Source organism: Equus caballus, chromosome 7, assembly GCF_041296265.1.
Source record: "Equus caballus isolate H_3958 breed thoroughbred chromosome 7, TB-T2T, whole genome shotgun sequence".
NCBI lineage: Eukaryota > Metazoa > Chordata > Mammalia > Perissodactyla > Equidae > Equus > Equus caballus.
The window spans coordinates 37,773,360-37,795,641 of record NC_091690.1 but is presented as its reverse complement, the minus strand read 5'-3'; the positions used below and the strand labels follow the sequence as shown (position 1 = coordinate 37,795,641).

Genomic DNA, 22,282 nt, shown 5'->3' with positions numbered 1-22,282 from the left:
CTCTTACTCTCTCCAGGGCTGAGTTTTATTTAACTGAAGGATAATTTGAATGATAGGAATTAAGGTGAGATTTGGTGTTATCTCAGCCAGTGACATTACTTGCTCTTCTATCTAGACCGAAGAGCCTGTTCTAGTGGCTGCGTCCCTGGTGTCAGGGGCCAGCAGGGCATGGCCTTTTTTCCAGCTTTCCCGGGCTTGACCACACCCCCCAATTTAAGGAGGCAGCTCTATTAGAAACATTATGGTCTTTGCATCCTCTTTCGCCACCGAGCAGAGGATTCCCGCAGGTAGTTGGAAAGAGACCACAGACCTTGAGGGAAGCTCACCCAGGACCTGTTCTTCACCCAGTCTCTCCGGCAAAGTAGTAAGTGAGGTGTGAGTTTCTGCCTAAAACTTTGCAGTCCATCTTCCTTTTCCTTGTTTTTTTGCATTCTGTGGAATTAGTCGGTAAATTGATGGGGACCTTCAGGATTGAAGCGGTGTTCTCTTTCTCTTTTCACATTTTTGTATATTTTCCACTCAATTGTTTCATAACATTTTTCAAAAACGCTTCTTAACCTGGTTCGAATCGTCTGAAATCAAGACTGTATTTCACTCTTTCCCCGGCTTTACAAAAGCAAAATCATGCACGTTTTAGATACTCGTGGATTATTGTCAGAAACTCTGAATTTTCTTTGCATATTGGAGCAGTTCCAAAGAAATAAAGCTGCAGTTAAACATAGACATTTCTTTCTTTTTTTCTCTTTCACTCCCAGCAAGCCTATTGTTTTACATCTTTTTTTTTTCTTTTTTTTCTCTGGCAGCTTAAGGAACTGCTTTTATAGAGAGGACACTGCTACAGATTTGCAACTTTCTCTGTCTTGTGACCCACAGTTCTCCAAGAGTCTACCTGTCCTTCCAACGGCAGTTGAGATGTGGGGGGATGGTGTCTCGGGGTCGGGGGCATTTCTTCCCTTCACTGCCCAGTGGGCTTCAGGGGCAGTGCTATGGAAAAGCGGGGGTGTGGATGACCAGTCCCCCTCCATTCGGTGGTTTCATCCAGCAACCCCACTTTGTTGGGGGCTTCGCATCTGCTCTTAAAACGTCTCTGTCACCTCCTTTTAAAGTAGCATTTTCTGTGGGCGAACTGTTCAAAAAGATGCTGGGGTACCGAGAGCAGGGCATTTGACTGTAGGTTTTCATTGTGACCTTCTGGGTAAGTGTTTTTTTCTTCTTCAACTTAAGGCCACTTTTCTTCCTTCTTCATACCATTACTGGGCAACTGAAAAGAGAGATATTTGTTAAACAACAGAAAATACACATTCTAAAATGATAAGCCTGGCAGCTTCATTTGATTTGTAAAGTGATTGACACTTCGACGCTTTCGTTAGCCATCGTTCTGAACGACATCGCCTCATTTTTATCTAAAGAGAAAACCCTTTTTGCCTCTGCAGGCATGGGCTCTGCATGGAGGGTTCCTGGGTGGCCACTACTGCTGCTAAGATTCTTACTTACCTGTTGTTCCTGAATGGAGGGAAGGGAGAGATAATGAGCGAATGTCTGCAAAGTGCTTTGAAGATGAAAAGACCTTTTCATGTGTTCAGCATTGTAGTTATTAATATTAATATTTGAAGAAGCACGCTGCTTTTAATTGTAAATCAACAACTTCCATCCTTGCCAAGTCAGTAGTGAAAAAACAAACAGTGAAGGCAGCCACGCAAGCCTCTTCCGTCCGGGTTCCACTGCTGAGGATGTGGGAAGCCGAGTCTTGTTACAGAGGGGGCATCTTTGCCTTGCACGCTCCTTACACCGGGGTGCTAGTTGGTAGAGGTGCCAGGAGGTCCAAGAGTAAGGCCTGGGGAAGGGGGGTAAAAGGGTGTAATCCTTCCACATCTGGTCATCTGTGACCTTGGAGAATTGATTGAGAGCGTGGACTTGGGCCAGTTGCCTGCCTCGGATTACGATGGAGTTCAAAGGCGAGTAGGGTCAGAACTGGAAGCAGCACTGTATTTGGAGTCTGGAAAGTGGATGTGCTCTTGGGTTCTACTAAAGATAGGCTTTGTAACTGAGAACAAGTTATTTAACATGACTATGTTTTATTTTCTTCATCTCCAAAATGTGAGTAATGATTTTTGCACCCCTCCCACCTCAGTATTTCACAAAGATGAGAGAATAGAAGTAAATAGCATAGAGCTTTGAAGAATAAAGTTTTCAGTAAGGTTGAAGGACAGGCTGAAGCAATATTGTAAAATTCGGTGTGTGGGTCAGGTCCCCAGCGGAAGGTGAGGCAGAAGGCAAACAAATGCAACAAATGCTATGGAAACAAATAATTGGCACTGACATTTCTCTCTTTGCCCACAGAGCCTCAATGTACTACCGGGTGACTTACTGATAATTCAAGTTCTGCCGTACCTCAGGATTTTGTTTATTGGTGAACAGATCTGTTTTCCACAACAACTCTCCTATTCGAATTACCCATTCGAAATTCCCATTTCTGCACCAAACAGCAGAGAGAATGGTTACATCCCAGGAGCTGGGGTGACCTTTCTTCCTCTCTCCTTCTTCTTCCCCCTCCTGCTTGCCTCCCCACTTCTTTCTCTCTTTCTTTCTTCTTTATGGAAATTAAAAAATATTTACTATTTGAGCAAGATAAATGCGGTGTGCAGCAACTTGGTAGTATTTGGGGCAAATCTTGTGAATTTCTTCAATCCCGGGGAAACAAGTATGAAGGCAGCTCATTTTTTGCCTTTTCATCTCCTCTGTTCCTGCTGTTCTGAATATGTGGCTTTAGGGATCTCAGTCTTTTAACCTAGATGATTTTCTGGGTATCAAACCCGGTTTTCCCCACTTCACCTGAGGAAGGATAACAACCTCTGTCCTTTATGGATCCCTTAGTGTGTTCCAGGGCCCTTGCTGGGTGCTCAGCATGGACCACTCGACTTAATCTACAAGGAAGTCTTGGAGGGGGCCCTCTTACTCTCCCCATGTAACAGTTGAGGACTCTGAGGCTTGGTAACATGACCAACTTAGTAAATCATGGGACCTGATTAGAACCAAAGGAACGTGAGTCCAGCGCTTTTGGCTGGAGTTCTGTTTCACAGGGACCTTAGTAGCTTTGAGACACTTACACAAATTTAGACTGGATTTTTCTGCTTAGACTGATGATTTGTTTATCTGGGAGAATACTGTGGATTAGGCCTATTTTCCAAAAGAAGAATCTGTGGATTAATTATTCATTGTTAGAAAGATAGTGACTCTGAAGAAAGGCTAGACGGTCTAGTTGACTGGATCACTAAATCTGTCCCTCAGTCTCTCTTGTAACAAATACCGATTGAATTTCTCCTCTGTGCCCAACCTTGCATTGGGTGCTGTGAGGCATACAGAAGGAGCAATATGTAAGTTCTGTTTTTTAAATTAATGTAATTTATTTTAAGAGGCAAAATCTTACCTGAAAAGAGATTAAAAATGAAAGACAGCATAGTTGTTAAGTGATGTGATACTGTCTGTGAGTGCTTTGGGATATCAGATGCAAAAAGACGATGTCCAGAGGAGAGAGGCAAGGATGTTTCTGATAAATTTTGTTTCTCAAAGAAGAAGGTAGATTTGACCTTCTGGTTGACCAGGTTCCAGTGCTGTCTCAAAAACTTAGAGGGCACAGTCTGAATAGTATTTACTGGAATGAAAGAAAAGCGGTGAATTTTTAGCGCAGATGTCAAGAAAACATTGTCATGGGAGAGAAATAAAATCCATAAATTTTCAGGAGATGTGGAAAAGTAGAAAACCTCAGGATTTTAATGTTTTTTGCATGTAAATTTTTTTTAGCTTTTCATTTTGAAATAATTCCCGATGCCTAAAAATTTGCAAAACATCGTACAAAGAGTTTCCAAAAGATTTAAGTCCCTTAAAATTGTGAAAAATATAATGCAAATTACTCTCCTTAATCATCTTTTGGTGCCTCCGGTGCTCCAAAAGAATTCCTGCCCATGAGGGGGAGGCCGGCGATGCCAGTTTCTTGATGTTAGAGGCCAAGGAACTAAAACCACAGCTACTTAGGAAAGGCAAGAAGGCTTGTCAGATGTAGCCATCATGGCACGTGGCTTGAGAGGTAGGTACAGGTCCTGAGCTGCACATTCACCCTGGCCAGGCTTGTATTGCACTTAAGATAAAATCAAACTTCTGCTCAGCCTCGGCATAGAGGTCTTCTTGCCTGTTCCTCGGTGGGCTCTGCCTCCCAAACACCTGCCTTGTTATAGGTACTCATGAATTTAACCTGGTTAGTCCAGACATGACCTTGCTACTCAAAGTGAGGTCCTCCGGCCAGCAGCGGGAGCATCACGTGGGTTCTTGTTAGAAATGCAGAGCATCAGGCCTGCCTCAGACCTGCTGACTCAGGCTCTGCATTGTAACGTGATGCCCAGTGATTCCTATGCATATCAGTTTGGGAAGAGCTGCTCTAAAGGAAAAGCAAAAACAAAAAAAGAACACACATAAAAATCTTTTGCAACATTTTCCGGAGCAGCTTACTACTTCCTTATATCTAGTTGCTAAAGTGTTACTCCACAAAAGATTGACATTTATATCAAAAAGATGTTGGTTTAACCCAGGAAGCTGCAATATTTCCCCATTTGTGCTCTGCAATCTTTCAATGAGTTTGTTCCCCACTCTAAGAAAAACGCTTACTTCTTGGTTTTATGCATAACAATGATACAAACAGACCACCATTCACCAGAAATGATGGCTCTTTTCTCCTGTGAAATTCTTGACTATTGCTACTCAACCTATGATTGCAGAAGGAATCCTTTTCTGATGATTTAAATGTAAGTCCTTTAGAAAAAGATATAAGGGATTTAGGCCATGTGGGTTCTAGATCCAATACCTGAAGAAATAACCTCTACCCCTTGGGTGGTAAAAACTATAATTAATAAAAACCACTTTCCTATTAATTAGTGAATGCTTACTAATTCCAAGTACTGTGATAAAATAGTTGTAATAATAACTATTAATTATTGACCACTTTTATCATGTATAAAGCACCCTGCTAAATACTTATTTTATATAATCCTCAATAATCCTGAAAGCGTTGGTGTTATTATCTCCATTTTATAGTTGAAGAAACCAAGACTTTGTGAGGTTAAGACATCTACCCCTGGCTCCACACTCAGTATGGAGGTCCAGGTTCACCCACAGTCTGTGACTCCAGAGCTCTCCATTGCTCTGCTAAACACAACCTCCCTGGGCTCAGTTTATTCAAGTAAACAGTGGACAGATTTGATGAATTTTTTCCCACTCCAAAATTCATTGAATTTGCAACATCCCTCTTTATGTAAGAATGCCAGCAAGCTGTTTAGCATTATATGGAGAAATTTGAACCTTACAGTTTGCGCAATAAAACAAATGGAACTCCACCATGAAAATCACAATCAGACATAGGCCAAGAAATTGTTTGCTGGATTTGAGAGAGATGAGGCAGCTGGTGTCCTTTAGTTCAATTTTAAAAGGGCATTATTAAAACTATCCTGTCCCCTTTCATTGTTCTCTCAATATCTATCTGTATTTATGGTGTCTCTCAGTTTTGTTGAGAGCTTCTTAAGAGCCAGAACCATATCCAAATTCTAGATTATATCTGACATACTCCACACACTGTGAGTTAAAAAGTAATCATTTAAAATTCTGGGCTCTTTAGGGATTTCTTTGGCAGTGATCATTGGGTTAGAGATGACATTTTTAGTTCTGTGGCCCTTCTTTGGGTTTGACTTGGCCAAGAATCTCGTATACCATGACCTCTGCTACATCCGTCACTGTGCAGCAAAGCGTGCTTAACATCCTTCCTCCAGTTGACTCTTTTTTGTTTTCAGTTTCTTAGTAAAAAACCTTCCTAATTTTTTTATTCAGTTATTTATGAAGCACCTACTATGTGCATAGCACTGGAGTACATCTGAAGGCCAACTGTGATCATTTGCTGAATTTTGTGGTTAAGTATAGGATTTGAGGAATAGCATTTGAAGATAAAGCTGTGGCCACTTTTACTTTAAAACAGTTTATTGAATGTTTCCTTTAGTCTTCTAGAAGATGTTCTCACACGAACGCTGACTTACTAGAAAAAGTAGAGTGTTAGTTTCTGAAAAGTTTCAGAGATTAGGATGGGCATGGTGCTCATAATATTCCTGGACATATAAGAATGGGCAGGTTTGAAGGTATTCCCTTGATGTTTATGAGAGGCACCACCATTCTGCCCATTGCTGACAATGCCATTCCAGCAATGTCATGAGGGATTTGTTTCCATAACGAGGAAACATAAAATGGTCTATGAGGTACTCCTTGTTTCCTAATTGCTGTGGTGCAGCAGACCAAAACCATCTTATATTCTCTCCTCTTCTCAGGAGATATCAGTGACTTTCTTCTTGAGGAAGGAAAAAACAATATACTCTTGGACTATAATAACACAAGTCCATTTTTAGTATTCCAAGAAAGATTAGTTGAGCTCTGTCAATTCATACAGAACTTGAAAGTGTTATGCCTAATTAGGAGATGGGGGTTGTTTAGAGAAATAGGAGATGGTTATGAGTCATTTTCAGGACTCTATTCAAGAGCTGGGGACTAATTACCAGTGAAGTTGAGAAGAAATAAGACTGAGAGGTTAACTATACTGTAAGTTGTTGCTTTGTGAATTTACTGAGGGCCTGTGAATTTAGTTTAAAACACAGAAGCCAACAGCACATAAATCAGAACATCACCTTTATTGGTGAGTGCTGGCTACTTAAAATAAGACAAAGTGTTTATTACTGTAATGTTGTAATACTTACTCAAGAAAATGAGGTTCTTAGAGATTTAGGTGTGAGACAGAGAAATGATCTTCAATTCTTCTAACCATTTTATTTTCTACTTATTGTAACCACAAAGTTTCCTTGGGGACGTGAGGAATATTCAGCTATCTAAATATGCTGCAATTTGAGTTTTTGGAGAATTGGACCTGGTAGCTTTGGTTACACCACCAGATCAGGGGAGGGATCTACTCAAATGATTTGAAAATTACAAATGGACGACTCATGAGAATTAGAAAGAAAATAATGAAAGAGAAGAGACAAACTCATCAGTCTGGTACATCTGTTAATTTAGAGAAAAATACGATCCTGCTTGTAGTCAACATTGAAGAAGTCTGACCTCAGGGTTGCGTGTGGACACTGGTCATCAGAGGTGATGACTTTTTTTCTGACTCGGAGATATCTTCACTCTCTTGGATATACTCAGGCCCTGAGACCTAACACTCACACATACTAACTGTTTCATGTAGAGGTTCTTTCATTCGTGAACAAACATGTTGCATGTCTGCTATGTGCCGTCTAGAAAGACACAGGCTCGGGGCTGGCCCCGTGGCCGAGTGGTTAAGTTCACTCGCTCCGCTGCAGGCGGCCCAGTGTTTCATTGGTTCGAATCCTGGGCGCGGACATGGCACTGCTCATCAAACCACGCTGAGGTGGCGTCCCACATGCCACAACTAGAAGGACCCACAAGGAAGAATGTACAACTATGTACCGGGGGGCTCTGGGGAGAAAAAGGAAAAAATAAAATCTTAAAAAAAAGAAGAAAGACACAGGCTCTACTCTCAAGCAACTCATGATTCAGGAGCAGAAACAGACGTATGTGCAGGAAATTCTATGAACTTTGACAGGTACATTGTGGAGGAAATCCCGTGGAGGGGGATCAAGGACACCCATCCAACTTCTTGGTGGTCCAGGGAAAGCTTCCTGAAAGAGGTGATACTCAGTCTGAGTCTTCAAACACAGATTTATATGGCATTCAGAAAGAAGAAACTAAAACTCCATCCACTGCAGACTAAAGATACTGCCTCAGTAACGTGGATGACAGTGTCGACTTTAGTTTGGCAAAGGTGCTGTCATTCTGGGCAAGTTTCCTTAAATGCCTAATCCTTTTGGAAGCCAAGTTGTTTTTCTCCTGCATTCTGGGCCTAGAGGATATCTTTTTTGTATAAATTGATGGGAATCCTAAATGGTTGATATCAGGAGAAATGCTAATTGCAAATCTATTTATTTTGCGTAGCTTTCAAAAAGGAAAAAAATAGGAAAATGCTACATAATCTACATTGTCTGTCACAGCTTTATTGCACTTCTGTATTCCCCATATACAATCTTCATACTCAGGATGCATTTTAGCCATGATTCCTGACCTATGAAGCTAACATGAAGACTAGAGTGTGTGGTCAAATTTAGAACACCAATGCCTCTGTGGATGGCAGTAGCAGTTTGGCTCCTTTGTTATGGAAGGTAGTTTGTTAATTTGTATTCAAATATAGAACATGCACTTTCTTTGTCCCAACAATACAACCTTTAGGCATTTAATTAGAATACAAAATATTTTAGGAACTTTTATAATGACAAGGAATTGGGAACAAATTAATTTTACAATAATAAGAGAGTCATTAAGAAAAGTATAGTACATACATACAACAGAACACTTGGCAGCCATATACTTTGGAACGTAGAGCCGTATTTATTGACATAGAAAAATTTCCACAGCACTATGTCAAATGCCAATGTGGAAAGCAAATTGCAAAACAGCATGTAGAGAAGAATATCGTAAAGCTCAAATTATGATCATATGTATGTTATATCCATATGTGTATAGACACATTAAAAATATCCAGAGGAATGCTGAACAAAATATTAGTACAATTATTTCTAGATGGTGGGATTTCAGGTGATTTACGCATTCATTTTAGACTTTTCTGTGTTTTTATTGTATTTTTTTCCTCAATAAATATATATTATTTTGGCAAAAGCAATTAATTTTCAAAAGACAAAATTTTTAAAGTATAGTTTACTGGGTTATTTACCTAAAGGTATAGTCTTTCCTTGAAGAGCACACAACCCTAAATGAAAAACCCTTAACTGGGGCCGCAGTTATCATCTAGAAATGCAGCTGAGCAGGGCAGAGCTGGTGTGGATTGGATGCAGCCTCCACGAAGGCCTTGTCTCTCTGGAATTTCCTGCTCTGCTGCTGCCCTGGCCTGAAACCCCCTCCAACTCCCCAGGCTCTCTTCATTCTCTGTATCACTCGACCTGTCCCTGGAGAGACCTGGGTGAAAAGAAGTGTCAGCCTGCAGAGCCTGGCCCCAATTCTAGGCTTGCGGAGGGTGGAAAGCTCCAGAAGTGGTCATATGCTTGCTTTATGAAGACTGGAGCTCTCTCCCGAGTCCCACAGAAAACTAGTTCAACGTGCTTTCTAGGATGTGAGACAACCACACACACCAGATTGTTACCTTTTTCTCCTCTGCACAGATTGCCCACTTTTATCCCCCAAATCCAGGCTGGTGAGGATGGAGAAGCATGGGAGCAGGTGGCTGGAGACCCAGCGTCAGGTCTCAGCTTGGCCAGTTAGCAGGACTGCTTGAGTCTTTCTCCTTATCTGTGAAAAAAGTGCTTACGTGTGTTAAACGGTGTGTACCAGTTTTCTAACTTACACTCCTGTATTCAACAATGATCTGTGTGCCAGCTACTGACCAACACTGCTCTAGGGTCTAGGGAAACAAAGCGAAGAAACAGACTAAGTCCTTGCCCTGGGGGCCTTACATTCTAATGGGGTGTGAGTGGGGGAGACAATAAACAAGCAGCTAAGTGTCAGAGCAGGGAGCTTTTGATATGGGGTGGTGAGAAAGGCTTCTTTGATAAGGTGACATTAAATAGCTAGAGAGTAAACGGAGAAGTTCTCCCTTAGAAATGGATCATGAAACAAACCTATTATTTCAAATGGAGTTTTATCCAGATCTGCAGTCCATTCAGATTCTCTGACTTGAGAATCAAATGTGCTTACATCTGATCCACCTCTTACATTTTCAGCCTTGTGAGAGCAATTCATTCATTCATTCATTAACTAGTTAAAAAAAACTGAATTCTTTTATGCCCCATTGTCCATCTTAAATTCTGGGGATACAAAGATGAAGAAGGCATGGGTCCTAGCTTCAAATCGCTCAGAGTTTAGTGGGAGAGGCAAATGTAAGCAGATGTTTGTAAAACAGTATGTTGTTCACAGAGATAGAAACACACATGTGGAACAAAGAAAACGGGCGGCTAGCCCTGGCTGGGGAGAAGGGTGGCTCAGGAAGGATTCCTGGCAGCCAAAACTTCTGAGATGAGCCTAAAAGCTTGAGGAGGGTTTAGCTGGCCCTAAGGAGTAGGAGGGTAGACAGGCTTTTGTGTCAAGTGACCACATGAGAAGGGCAGGGAAGTGAGAAATCCCACCACGTGCTCAAGGAAGCAGCAGAGGACGGTGGGCGAGGCTTTGGGGAGGTGGGAGCAGGATCTGGAGGCTGAGCAGAGCACAGCTGGGAGCTCGGCAGCCTCCTGAGGACAAAGGCACTTCCGACACATTTATTCTGCTGCTCAGGCATTGCAGGTCCCATTTGAGAAAAATGAATTCAGTCAGCTCTTCACAAATCTCTGTTACCAAGTGTTCAAATCCTTTCTACATTTAGGCAAGCCCGTGGATGCTTCTAGGCTGCGGAGTAAATCTTAAATCACACAGTTGTTTTGTATTTAGGTAAGAAACGTTTATAATGCCAAGACAAAAAAGTTGGTCCAGCTGATGTTCAAATAGCTGTCATGTGGGAGGGAATTCTCTTTGGCCAACAAGTCAAAAAAAAAAAAAAAGATCACTCCTTTTGCTTTTTCTGAAAGGGTTTACGTCTACAGCAGCTGTTCTGTGTCACAATCTACAAGTGGAAGGGGGGGGGGGTTCTTTTTTTCTTTCTCCAAAAAATAATAAGGCAGTAATCCATTTCTGTCCCAGAGTTATTTCCTGAGACGAGAGCCCTTGAGAGCCCTGGCAACTCCCTCTTTTCAGCTTCCTCCCTGGGCAAAGGGCTTTTCCCCAAGGGAAGTGTCATTCACATAGCGCGAAGCTCCAAGAATACAGCCCAGCACAGAACGCACCATATGTGGGGCCGCAGGTTTCCTCCCTCACTCTGTCAACTGGAAAGAGAAAACATATTTCCACTGAACCTTTTCCCGAGCTATGTGGAGTGTTGCTATGAGGAGGAGTGCTGTCTGGCCGGCAGATTGAAACTCTTGGTACCTTTGAGCTGGGTTTCAGCACAAGGCTGCCAATTGCAAAGGTCCTCTCTCTTACAAATATGTAAGTCAAATTGGAATTCCAAAGAATGAAGGTCTTTTGCTGCTTGTGGAAATGTAGGGATGATTCATAGGGCCCTGTGTTCACACCTCCCACTGTGCAATCTTCCATGATTCCCCATTCTCCACACCCAGCAGAACTGACTAGTTATTTTTTTTCCAGATTGTTGGTAAACTACTCATCACACTATATTATAGTTGTGTGTAAGTCTGTCTTCTCCATTGCCTAAAGATAGAGACCCTGTCTTAGTTTTGTCCTGAGTCTGATAGAGTATAAAGTCCATGAGGTCAGGGATCTTTGTTTACCAGTGTGTCTCAGTGCCCAGAACAGTGCCTGGCACGTAGCAGGCGCATAGTAATTATTTACGGAATGAATAAACAAGTTACTAACATAGGAAGCCTTCAACACGCTTGTTAAATAATGACTGAGCTCTGTGATGACTCAGGGGATCCGTGGGGCTTTCTAGAGGAAATCGGAGGGCTTGAAAGGCTGCCCAAAGCAGTCCCGCCCCACCCCCCAACCCCGTACCTGAACTTTTGCCAAAGGTGCAGGGCCTGGAGGGATGAGCATCTTGTCCTTAAGGATCTGATCACGTTAATGCCTGCTCAGCATGACACAACCCACGTCGTTAACTTTTAAGTCTTATCCGTGACTAGATCAAAAACTCTGAAGTGAGGGCGTGTGGATCAGCGATGATTCATTAGGACCTGAAAATTCAATTTTAAGATTAAAAATAAAGAATGCTTCAGTAGGAAGGCAATCTTGATCTCATTGAGACTGTCCTTACAATGTATGGTCGGGAGGAGCCCGGGCTCACCTACGTCATGTGCACCTTATGCTTTTTTCCTGCTCTGGGCCCAGCACAGAGTCTGACACACAGGTGACCACTGAGACAGATGTTAGTGTGTCCTTGACTGGAGTCCTTTGATCTTTTTCTACTCTTCAGTCTTACCACCTCAGAGTTCTTCCTAGGGTCCATTTTGCTGCCATGGAGATCAAATCCCTGAAAAACTAAAAAACAAAATCTTGATTAACATGGCCTAGCCACCCTTAGTTATTTTATTTTTAAAAAATTAATATTATTTTGGTTGCATTCTATTTTTGGGAGAAAAGTCATCCTAAAAATGTTAAGTTTTAGTTAAAGACAATAAGCACAGCTCTGGGATAAGTTATGTCTTCAGAAGGTTTGTAACTTACTTCTCTCAGCCATATGCCACTAATCGTCCGTGATGGTAGCCACTCGTCAGTATATTTTTATTTGGCTGGGCTTCTTTAACTGTGTCATTTACATACACTTCATGTGAAAGAATATACGCTCATTGGCTGTTGTGCTGTATCAAGTTGGGGAGCCAAAACTGCAAATTGAACATGTGACATATAGTACTCTTTGTTTTTCTTGAAATGTGTCAGTGGCTTTAAATGTTAGCAAGAATAAAGGAAAAGAACAAACAAATACAAACTGGAAAGCATTAAGTTGAAACTAAAATGTCACTTCCTGGAGTGATAGACCTGGGAATTTAATCTTCTAAGCCGTTGAAAAAAGACATTTTTTATTTTTAGTGTATAATACTGAATTTATGAAAGTGTGTGAACTAATGCACTTTAAAAAGTATTTAGATCAACAGAAATGTTTGCTATATGAATGATTTTCCTGATGAGCGACAGCTAGCTGGAAAATCCCTTCAGCCAGAACACGCCTCCAGTGTTCCCGTCATTCGGATTTCCGATGCAGATGATAGCTCTCAGCAGGACTTATTTAATAGTCCTCCCTTGTTCAAGACGAAGGGCATCCAATCCCTTTTTCAGGGCTTCTCTGTTTATCCGTGTCTCAGGGGTCCTGGTTGATATGCCTTTTGGGTAGAGCTTTTTCTATCCTTCTTCTCTCCAACCTTTTCTCTATTTGTTCCTTTATCCACTAATGTTTGCCACAATTGTCTGCTATGTGCCTGGCCTGATTGGAGGTGGAGCGAGGGTGATACATGGATGGGGATGTTACTAGAGAAGACACTCAAGGGGCCGGCCCATTGATGTAGTGGTTAAGTTCGTGGGCTCCGCTTTGGCAGCCCTGGGTTCCTAGGCCCAGATCTGGGGTGTGGACACGGCACTGCTCATCAAGCAGCACTGTGGCGGTATCCCACATATGAATAGAGGAAGACTGGCGTAGATGTTAGCTCAGGGCCAATCTTCCCCCGCCACACACATACACACACACACAAAAAGACACTCAAGACCCTGTCCCTGCCCAGAAACCGTACAAAAGGGTCTTTTTGTAGACTCTTACTGCTTATTGTGTGCAGCACCAGGAGGTTATCCATGATCCATGCTACCTTGCAGTCAGGGGACTGGCTCTGTCTGGGGTCTGCCCCACTGTCTGTGTGCAGGGAGTCAGTCATTTTGTTTCTCTGAGCTTTAATTTCCTTCTCTGTACACAAAGAAGTGAACTCGATGGTTCCCAAGGAGACTCCCAGTTCTAACCCTCTTGTGGTATCTAGTCCACACCTCGGTGCATCCAGCGGCTCAGTGACGCTTTCTCCCACACAGGCGGTGAAGCAGGATGAGCTACTTTGTGGATTCCACAGTGAGCGGCCCTGCCCCTTATCCAGCGGCGCATCCTGCGGTGGCGGTAAGTGGGGTCCCTTCCCTGCTTCACCCCTCACCTTGCCCACCCGGCCCTCTCTCCTCCCCTTCCTTCCCGCATGCTGACCTCTCCTAGGCAGAAGAAGCCAGGGATCCAACTCCAAAGTTGGAGTCAACTCCGAATCTTTTGGAGAAGTTAATTGTCTTTTTATCAGCTTATAAAGTGAAAACCCAAGACTGATGGATTTGCCGAGAAAGATTTTTTAGTATGTTTGTGTGTCAGAGAATATGACTCAAACAGGATTAATGGTTAAAGCTGGTGATATTTCCCCGCTCAGGTCATTTGGTCAAGATTTTTCACGTACTGATGTACCTTGGATGTACTCTTATCATAATTTAACTTATTTTGGGCCACATACATAAAAGCTAAATAACACAAGCTTTCTAATCACAGAATTTGAAACTGGAAATGAAATGTGACAATAAGTAATAGGAAAATTACATGAATCCTAGAATAAGAGGGATAAAAGGAACTTAAAATGGGCTGGATGAAGTCTTGTGTTTAGGGAAGAGACTCACACGCAAGCTATATGCCGATCTGCAGAAACGTTTGGATACATTTCTTATAAATCTGCTGTCTGAGACATCCCATAATGCTGTCCTTGATCAATTTCAATGTTAAATGAACCTTTAATATTAGCAGATGTGTCATTAACGGTTCCCTCTAAATTCCTTATGGTTTTGTACAAAGATGGCCATGACGAACTCTGAATTTTTTAACTCACTCTGGAAGTGGAAGATAAATTTATTGTAACTCTTCCCAGTACGTTTATGGGTCTAAATAGACACCGATTGACCAGAGTTCTTCTCTGACTCCAGTCTTTGACTGTCCTGACTGACGTTCTGTAGAATTTTTGACACTGATATCCATAAGTTAACCATGACCCTTCTCTGTAATTGTAAATTGAAAGATCTGGTGTGTTTGAAATTATTTTCTGCAGTACTGAAAAAATAATTACTCAAAAGCTATTCTATGTTCAAGGGATGATCGACACGGCTCTTTCACTGGCTGTTCTGTAACACATGTTTCTTCTTTTTTGTTTTAAAGGGTTTCTGTTTTCATACAAACACCATTCGCTATTCTAAAAAATTTAGAATGAGGAAAAAGCTAAGACTACAATTTACATTAGAAACATGTAAAAAACACACACATACAACCAGTCCAGAGCAGGAGTCACTCGATTTTACTTTGTAGCAATTGCCAAGGGACTTGCCCTTCGAGGTCACACAAGGACTGGAGAAGTTGCCAGGAAGAGACTCCTTCCTCTTGGTTTTTACACAGAGGTTATCACCTAAGGTCAGCACAAATTGCACTAGATTTTTCTTAAAGGTGATATTGTAGCGATTTGTTAAAATAAATAAGGATATTGTGATTTTAGGGCAAAATTTGTCATTGACTTGGAAAAGTAGAGTAAAAAACCAGCCTATGATAATTCTCTTTAAAAGTATTGTAATCAAATTAAGCAAGATTAATAACTTGTCTGAAAAAGCAACGCCATGCAAATTTGTATTCATTTCATTTTATTTTAGATATGGAAATAAAAAATTCTATTGTAAGGATACAAGTTGCAGGTATAATATTAAATTATCCTAGACAGGGTATCTGGAAATTGTATGAGATTAAAAAACCAAAAACCAAATTAAGTGCATATTTTCAACTAAAGGCCCCCTACCCCCAAGTGATACACTGGATATTTTTAATGCATTTTGAATGGTTTCCACTGGTTTCAAAACAAAGAACTCATTTGTCCCCACCCCCAAGAACCATATCTAAGAAGCGTTATCAATAAGTGGGATCCTTTTCACTATGAACTTCAAAGTTGCTTCGGTAAAAGCAGAAGTTTGCATAAGAAAACTGCTAAGTTATTGTTCCAGCACTTTCACTCATAACTTCTCTCTGGGCCTCAGTTTTTCCATCACTGGGGCTAGTTTCAGAACCATAGAGCAAGCAGAAAAGTCTTTTAGCTTCTTCACACACACTGTCCTTAATAAAAATAAATAAATAAAATTTATTGGCATGAACTCAAGTTCAATACACCAGCTCCTACAGATGACCTCTATCTTTACTATAGACTATCTGGACTATAACAAACAGTCGAAGAATCTGCAAATTGTCTACAGATAGAAGCTTGGGACAGGGGCATTAGAGGATCTAGCAAATGGCACACTCTCAAGCCCAACCTCAGATTCCCTGGAGGTGTGAACACGACTCCATTAACTTTCCCAGACAAGAAAGTCAAAGCCACAGGCACCCTAGTCTTCTCGTTCTATTGGAGCCTCTCTGTCTAGAGCTCAACCAATGGGGCTGAAGCCAACAATCTAAGTCCTCTCGCCTGGTGCCCTGGCTCCTGATTTTGTTAGACTGGGCCACCAAGAGAAGAAACTCTATCCAAGTTATAGGAAGTTTGAGGGTGAAGAGAAAACCATAAGAGCAGTGCGTTTTCAATTGGAGCTGATTTTGCCCCCAGAGGATATTTGGTGATATTTTTGTTGTCAATACCTGGGAAGTGGGGGTGCTACTGGCATCTAAAGGGTAGAGACCAGGGAGTAGCTAAACATACCATAACACACAGTACAGTCTCCACAGCGAAGAATGATCCAGCCCCAAATGTCAAGAGTGCCTAGGTTGAGAAGCCCTGGCCTAGGGTAGCCGCAAGATCAAGGTGGAAGGCAGGGTGGTACTATGTCTGCAGATTAGTCTAAGCAGGTCTGTATAACCTGTAAATTATTGCTTTTGAAAGAGAAGTCTTAAAAAAGGGAAAAAGGAGAATACATTCATGTTATGTGAGGCTCTGCTTAGCACACTGCTTCAGTTGGTGAAGAAACAATCTTCTAAATCACGATGCGAATATTCTCTAGTCCCTTAAGATCGCTAAGTCTCAGATATCTTATTTGTAAATTAGAGGTAGCATTAGCATTTTTGATTATTTGCTGTAGCAGAAGAATGCTTAGAATAATCACAGCAACAGTTGTAAAACTGATGCCATCAATAGGTAATAGACACTTTACACAGAATGCACATTATCTGCCTCAGGGTCAGTTTGTCTAAACCCGGACATGTGTTTTCCCCTCTTGTAAGGTCAGCCTTTCAGGAGACTATAATGGATGAAGTGATGTCACAGCTGGGGAGGTAGAGCAACAACACTTTTGGAAGTTGTCTGGCCATTGTGTGGGAGGGGTGACGTTTTCAGGTACTTATATGGGTTGTGTGTCAGGGACCCTTTCATCCAAGGGGAGGAAGCGCTCCTTCCTGTTATGCTACCTCGGCAAGCCTGTTGTGAGCCCTGGAAGTCCCTCTCGGAGCTGATGCCCTGTCCTCTAGTGTGTGCGTCATCTTCTCCTTCATGTCACTGAGCTGGCAGAGCTGGGGGGCGGGGAGCAGGAATGGGAGGGATGAGCTGCTCCTAGTTTTGACCAAACGTGTCCCCGTCCTTGACTACCTTGCAAGCAAGGAGGATGTGTGGGGGAGGTCCTCAGTGATTCATGGCCCCTGGGCTGTGGGAACTTTAGGAAGCACCTTGAACAGTTCAGAGGAAAGAAATAGCACTGCCCACTTACCTACTCTCAGCGTTCAGGCCTTTGGGGATACAGCAGTATGTTGGGGCAAGATTGTAGGCCCAGAGTGCCAGGCCACAGGGAAGGCACCGATGCCCAATATATAAAGGGAATATTCCAAAACACTGGAATCTCCAGAATAAGACCCTGGCTTTAGGGAACATCCCTTGAAGTTTGAGGCGGGGTAACCACTTTGAAAACTTTCCACTCTTTCACTCTCTCTAGATCAAATGCACTTCTCTTATACATATGGTGACTATGTTTTCTGAATGAGAACAGCGTTCAGAAACTGTCCAACAAAAGGCTTTTTTGACTTGTGAATTTATTATAAGAAAGATTTCAAAATTGTGTAAATGGGATAATGTTTATTAGACACTTGATTGCTCTCATTGTGTAGAATAACGTGACACGAAATCAGAGCTATTTCAGACATATGATCACTAAATAAATAGGGTGATGGAAATCAGCTGGAGTCCATGCTGGATGTCAGCTTGGGAAAGGGCAACAGAGAGGCTGTGAGCCATTGGCTGGTTTTTTGGCATTGGCCTCCCTCCTTCCTTGCTGTTCCTGTGGGACTTGTAGGACTGGCGGGCCTTCTGAATCTCTACTGTGGTGCCGTCAAAGAGGAGTAGCATGGCCGTGGGGCTTAGCTAAGTGCATTGCCAGAGTGAGTTCTATACCACTGCCCTCAGACACAGCTCACCATCACAGAGGCCCTTGAGACTGTGCATCTTGCCAATCACTTCATGGTTTGAGCAAATCCTGTTTTGTACATTTTCTTTCTTCCTTCCGTGATTGATTGATGGATTGATTTTTTGGATATGTAACTCTATTTCCACCTTGTGACACTGGTGAGGCAGATGAGGGACCCACCTTGTTCCTGCCTCTTTTACTCCAGACATTAGACAGAGCCTTCGGTCCTGGGCCAGGCAGCTGTGGAATGTGGCCCGGCTGATTATCACAGAAAGCCCTTGGGCTTTGGAGTCAAAAAGACCTGAGTTAAATTCTAGTCTGTTATTCCTTAGCTACGGGACCTTGGGCAAATTACTTACTTTCTCTGAACCTTAGTGTCCTCATCTGTAAAACAGGCAGAGTGCAACTTACCATGTGAGGTCATTATAATGGCCAAGTGAGAAAATCCTTGTTGAGGGCCTGCCACAAAGATGGCCTTGGTTAATTCTCTTTCTCTTATGTTCACCATTTTCTCTGTTTTTCTCTGGACTTCTTGATTGTGTTAGATGGACACATTGGGGGAGGAGTGGAGATGATTCCACCTATTGTCCATACAAGGGTGTGGCCAGAACAAGATGGGGCTCCTTGGGTAAAGAAGGAGACATTCTTACTGAGAAAGCTCCTTGCTTCATCCCTGCACGAGAAACAGCTCCCTTGCCACCAGATCAAAGTTTTCTTGTAATGGGCTGGTGGTTTACAACCCCATTGTGTAAACAGACCTGGTTCTCTTATCTTGAGTAATTGTAGTTTAATTGGGCTTTCTTGGGAAGCAATTCCCTTCTTACCCGGGGCTGTTCACACACTCTTCACCTCCACCCCACACGCCTCAGGATTCCAGCCTTTGAAAGTTCTCAGAGGAGCCTGTGCGCGCCCTGTGCTTCTTGGGAAGGGCTTGTGCTTGTTACTGTGAAGCCTGGTGCATACGCCTCTCCCTTCTCTTTGGGAAGCCTAGAGAGCAATGGACAAGGTATTCGGGATTAGAGAAGTAAAATACAGAAAAAGACATTTGGAATGTAAATGGAAACTGGAAAAGAAATTTTTTTCTTGTTGCTTGGGATGGTGAATTCTTTACCCCTGGAGAGACTGCTGGAACATAATGTTTAGGGACATTATTTATAGCTATAGCTCTTAGCAGTCAGAAAAATTGAAGGAGAAAAGACTGATTACAGAAAAGAGAGGCTTTTCTAAGATCCCGGGTTCAGTCAGCACAAATTAGAGAATTTCAGTGCCAGACTACAATCTAGAGACCGTCTCCTGACAGCAGAAACTTAAGGTCCTAAGAGATTAAATGAATTGCCCAAGTTTACAAAGCTGGTGGAGTGTGGGCTCTTGACTCCTGACTCAGGGTACTCCTTACTATTGAATTCATCTTAATCAGTTTTTAGCTATGTGGTGAGATATAAGAACTTATAACACACTTTCATTCATGCATCCATGTACCTTATTGATGGTGAATTGGCCTTTCCTGATTTGGGAAAAAAACCAAATTTCATTTTGTAGACTGCTGAGCAAATTAGAATTACTTCCGAGTCTTTTCGCCATGGCAAGTTCTCCTACCCATGTCCCCTAATGAAGTTCTGAGTCAGCTTCACCCTCCATGTCCATGCCAGGGGATGCCTGGAGCTGTCACCCCATGGAGTCACGGGGAGTCTGTAGGCTTCATGCTAAGTGAGTAGAGGCAGGAGAGCGTCAAGTCCAGGTGCCCAGGATTGTCGCAAGGTTCAGGGCACTTTCCAGCCTCAGGCATCAGGCAGGTCTCACCAGCTGTGAGCGGAGGGGGCTGTGGTCTCAGCCTGGCATGAGGAGCTGCTGTGTTGGTCACATCCCCACTGACTTGGTGTGCCGCCCAGTGCCAGCAGGTATCTGGGGGTAGCCTCTGCTGTGGTCCCCAATGAGGCAAGACACAGCTTTTCATTAAGAGCAGAACTGGATATTCTCTCTCTGTGCTTCAGGTTTTCTTCTCTCTCAGAAACCTGCCATGTGTTGGGCCTGCCCTTTCACCAAGGCCCAAGCCCATCACTCTTATTGTTTTAAAAAGAATTTCCTGGCCTTGAGTCTAAAATTAAATTGCCCTTTGAGAGTTTCCTATTTTGTCTGTTCCTGCCTCTCCTGGTGGCGGCACCACCCTAACCCCCCTCCTCCTTGATCGGAGTACTCAGGAGAGCGGAGGAGTATTTCTGTTTTGCCTTCTTCCCTTCTGCCTCTCAAGGGAGAAAGACAAATGTGACCTCCTGAAGCAGCTGTGTCCCAGTGTCCCCCTGAGGGCCAGATACACTCAGTACTTCTCCTTGCCATTGCCAAAGAGCTTCTCCGTGACACATTGGACAATCTTTGAAAGGAGGCACTAGCTCGCCTAGCATCTTCTCAGGGAGAGCAAGCCCAGACTTAACTAGAAGTCTGCAGAGTTGGTCAGCCCAGTGTGGAAGGGCAACTATGTACAACGAAGTGAAAGGTTGTAAGCTGAGAAATTGTCCATCTATCGCACAAACTTTTATTGAGCACCTTCTACGTGAAAGCCCTGAGAACCGTTCAGTAACCAGTACTTCCTAAGTTCCACGGTTATCTACCGAGAAAAGGGGAATGTGGTGATGAACGGTATTTGAGCGTGATTTTAAGGGAGAATTGAGACAAACAAAATGAAGGCTTTAACACATTTGAAGGGGACATTGTACGAATCCAAATTATGACTGCGACAACTTTTGGTTCTGTAGGCTTCTCCACCCTTGGGTGGTTATTTATCAAACGAAGGTTGTCAGTCACAAGGTCAGGAGAAAGAATGTGGAAAGATCAGAAAAAAGGAGACAACATTGGAGAGGAACTTGGAGATCACTGGGGCCGACCTCCTCAGGAAGCAAAAGCTTAAAGAGGTTAAAAGACAGGCTGGAGGTTACACAGCTCCTTAGGGGCAGAGCAGGAGTGGAATCCAGGCTTCCTGATTTCCAGTCTTCTTTCTTCCTACCAGAGCATACGAACATCTATGACATTCCTAGAATAATATAGAGTTATCCCTGTTGATGGCAAACCCCCGAGCCGACCCATCCAGTGTTAACTCAGCTTTACCTCTGAGTGTACATTTTTTTAAGCAGTAGCATCTAGAAATATCTATTGTGTATTATATGTTTATGGCCCAGTGCTAAGGCTAAACCCTAGGATTCTGAAGTTCATCAAAGACAAGACAGATTTGCTCCCACAGAGTTTGTGCACTGAGTAAATAGTAAGGAGGGATTTAAGAAGCAAGCCCCTGAACATTTAAGGCGGCTTGGCTAAGAGAAACGAACTTGAAGAACCAATCACACATACTCTTACAGACACGCAGACTCCAATCTTTGCAATTTAGTGTTGTGAGAGTGTTCCCCTATTCCCTTTTTCCCAATTTTGAGGGTCCTGGTCGGGCAGGGAGAAGGAAGACTATGAGCAGAAGCACTGGCTGGGAGGCTTGGGGGGCTAGGGTGGAGAAAGAGGTAGGTACGTGGGGCAGAGAAGGCAGATAGAGGCCCCTGACAGAAGCATTGAGAAGTGGAACTAGAGAGAGGTAACAGAACAGACGAGACTCTCACAGGAGGAGGAGTCAGGTGGTCAGCTGTGGCAGTGGCCGTTAGAGCAGAGCAGGGATAAGCCTGTGTCTATTGTTCCAGGGCTTCTTTTCATTCGTTTCCAGGATCAGAAAGGCAAAGCATTTAGGAGATGGGCTCATGTCTTCTGACAGTTAGTTTCTGAGAGGACAGGGAGAGCAGTGCTGATCCCGAGGCGGCTTGTCACCGTGTGTGTGACAGAGCAGGGCAAGGATGCCTGCTTTCCTGAGATGCCCAGGGGACCCAATCCCCCTAAGCCTGCCTGGCTACCACCCTTTCCTTAGCGGCCGCTTGCTAACCACTCCTGGTTCTTGGAGCTCTGCTCTTGGCTTCCCTGACACTGGACACTTTCTTGTTTTTCCTCTGATGTCTTTACCTGGTCCTTCCTTGTTGTGTTCCTCATAATTTCTCCTCCTCACTCTTGGCAACTTTGCACGCTGTTTTTGATCCTTTCTCTTTTCATTGTAACTGCTATTTTTCTGGACTCTATACTTTAACTGACCAGCCCTGGTGGTCTAATGGTTAAGATTCAGCGCTCTCACTACTGCTGTCTAGGTTCATTTCCTGGTCAGAGAACCACACCGACCGTCTCTTGGTTGTCACACTGTGGTGGCTCTGTGTTGCTGTGATGCTGAAAGGTCTGCCACCGGTATTTCAAATAC

General features: G+C 43.1%; 1 protein-coding gene across 5 annotated transcripts in view; it reads left to right on the top strand.

The window, feature by feature from the left end:
• The first annotated feature begins 215 nt into the window (after positions 1-215).
• The window catches only part of ETS1 (ETS proto-oncogene 1, transcription factor), a 125,180-nt gene continuing 103,113 nt past the window's right edge, over positions 216-22,282 (top strand). The window contains exons 1-2 of one of the 5 annotated variants that reach the window (XM_023645121.2): positions 216-364; positions 13,666-13,747. In XM_023645121.2, the coding sequence (XP_023500889.1) occupies positions 13,679-13,747 (69 nt within the window). In that variant the 5' untranslated portion in view covers positions 216-364; positions 13,666-13,678. Of the gene's footprint in view, positions 374-13,665; positions 13,748-22,282 lie in introns of all 5 variants that reach the window. The other 4 variants (XM_070272942.1, XM_023645122.2, XM_070272943.1 and 1 more) reach the window with 4 other exon arrangements.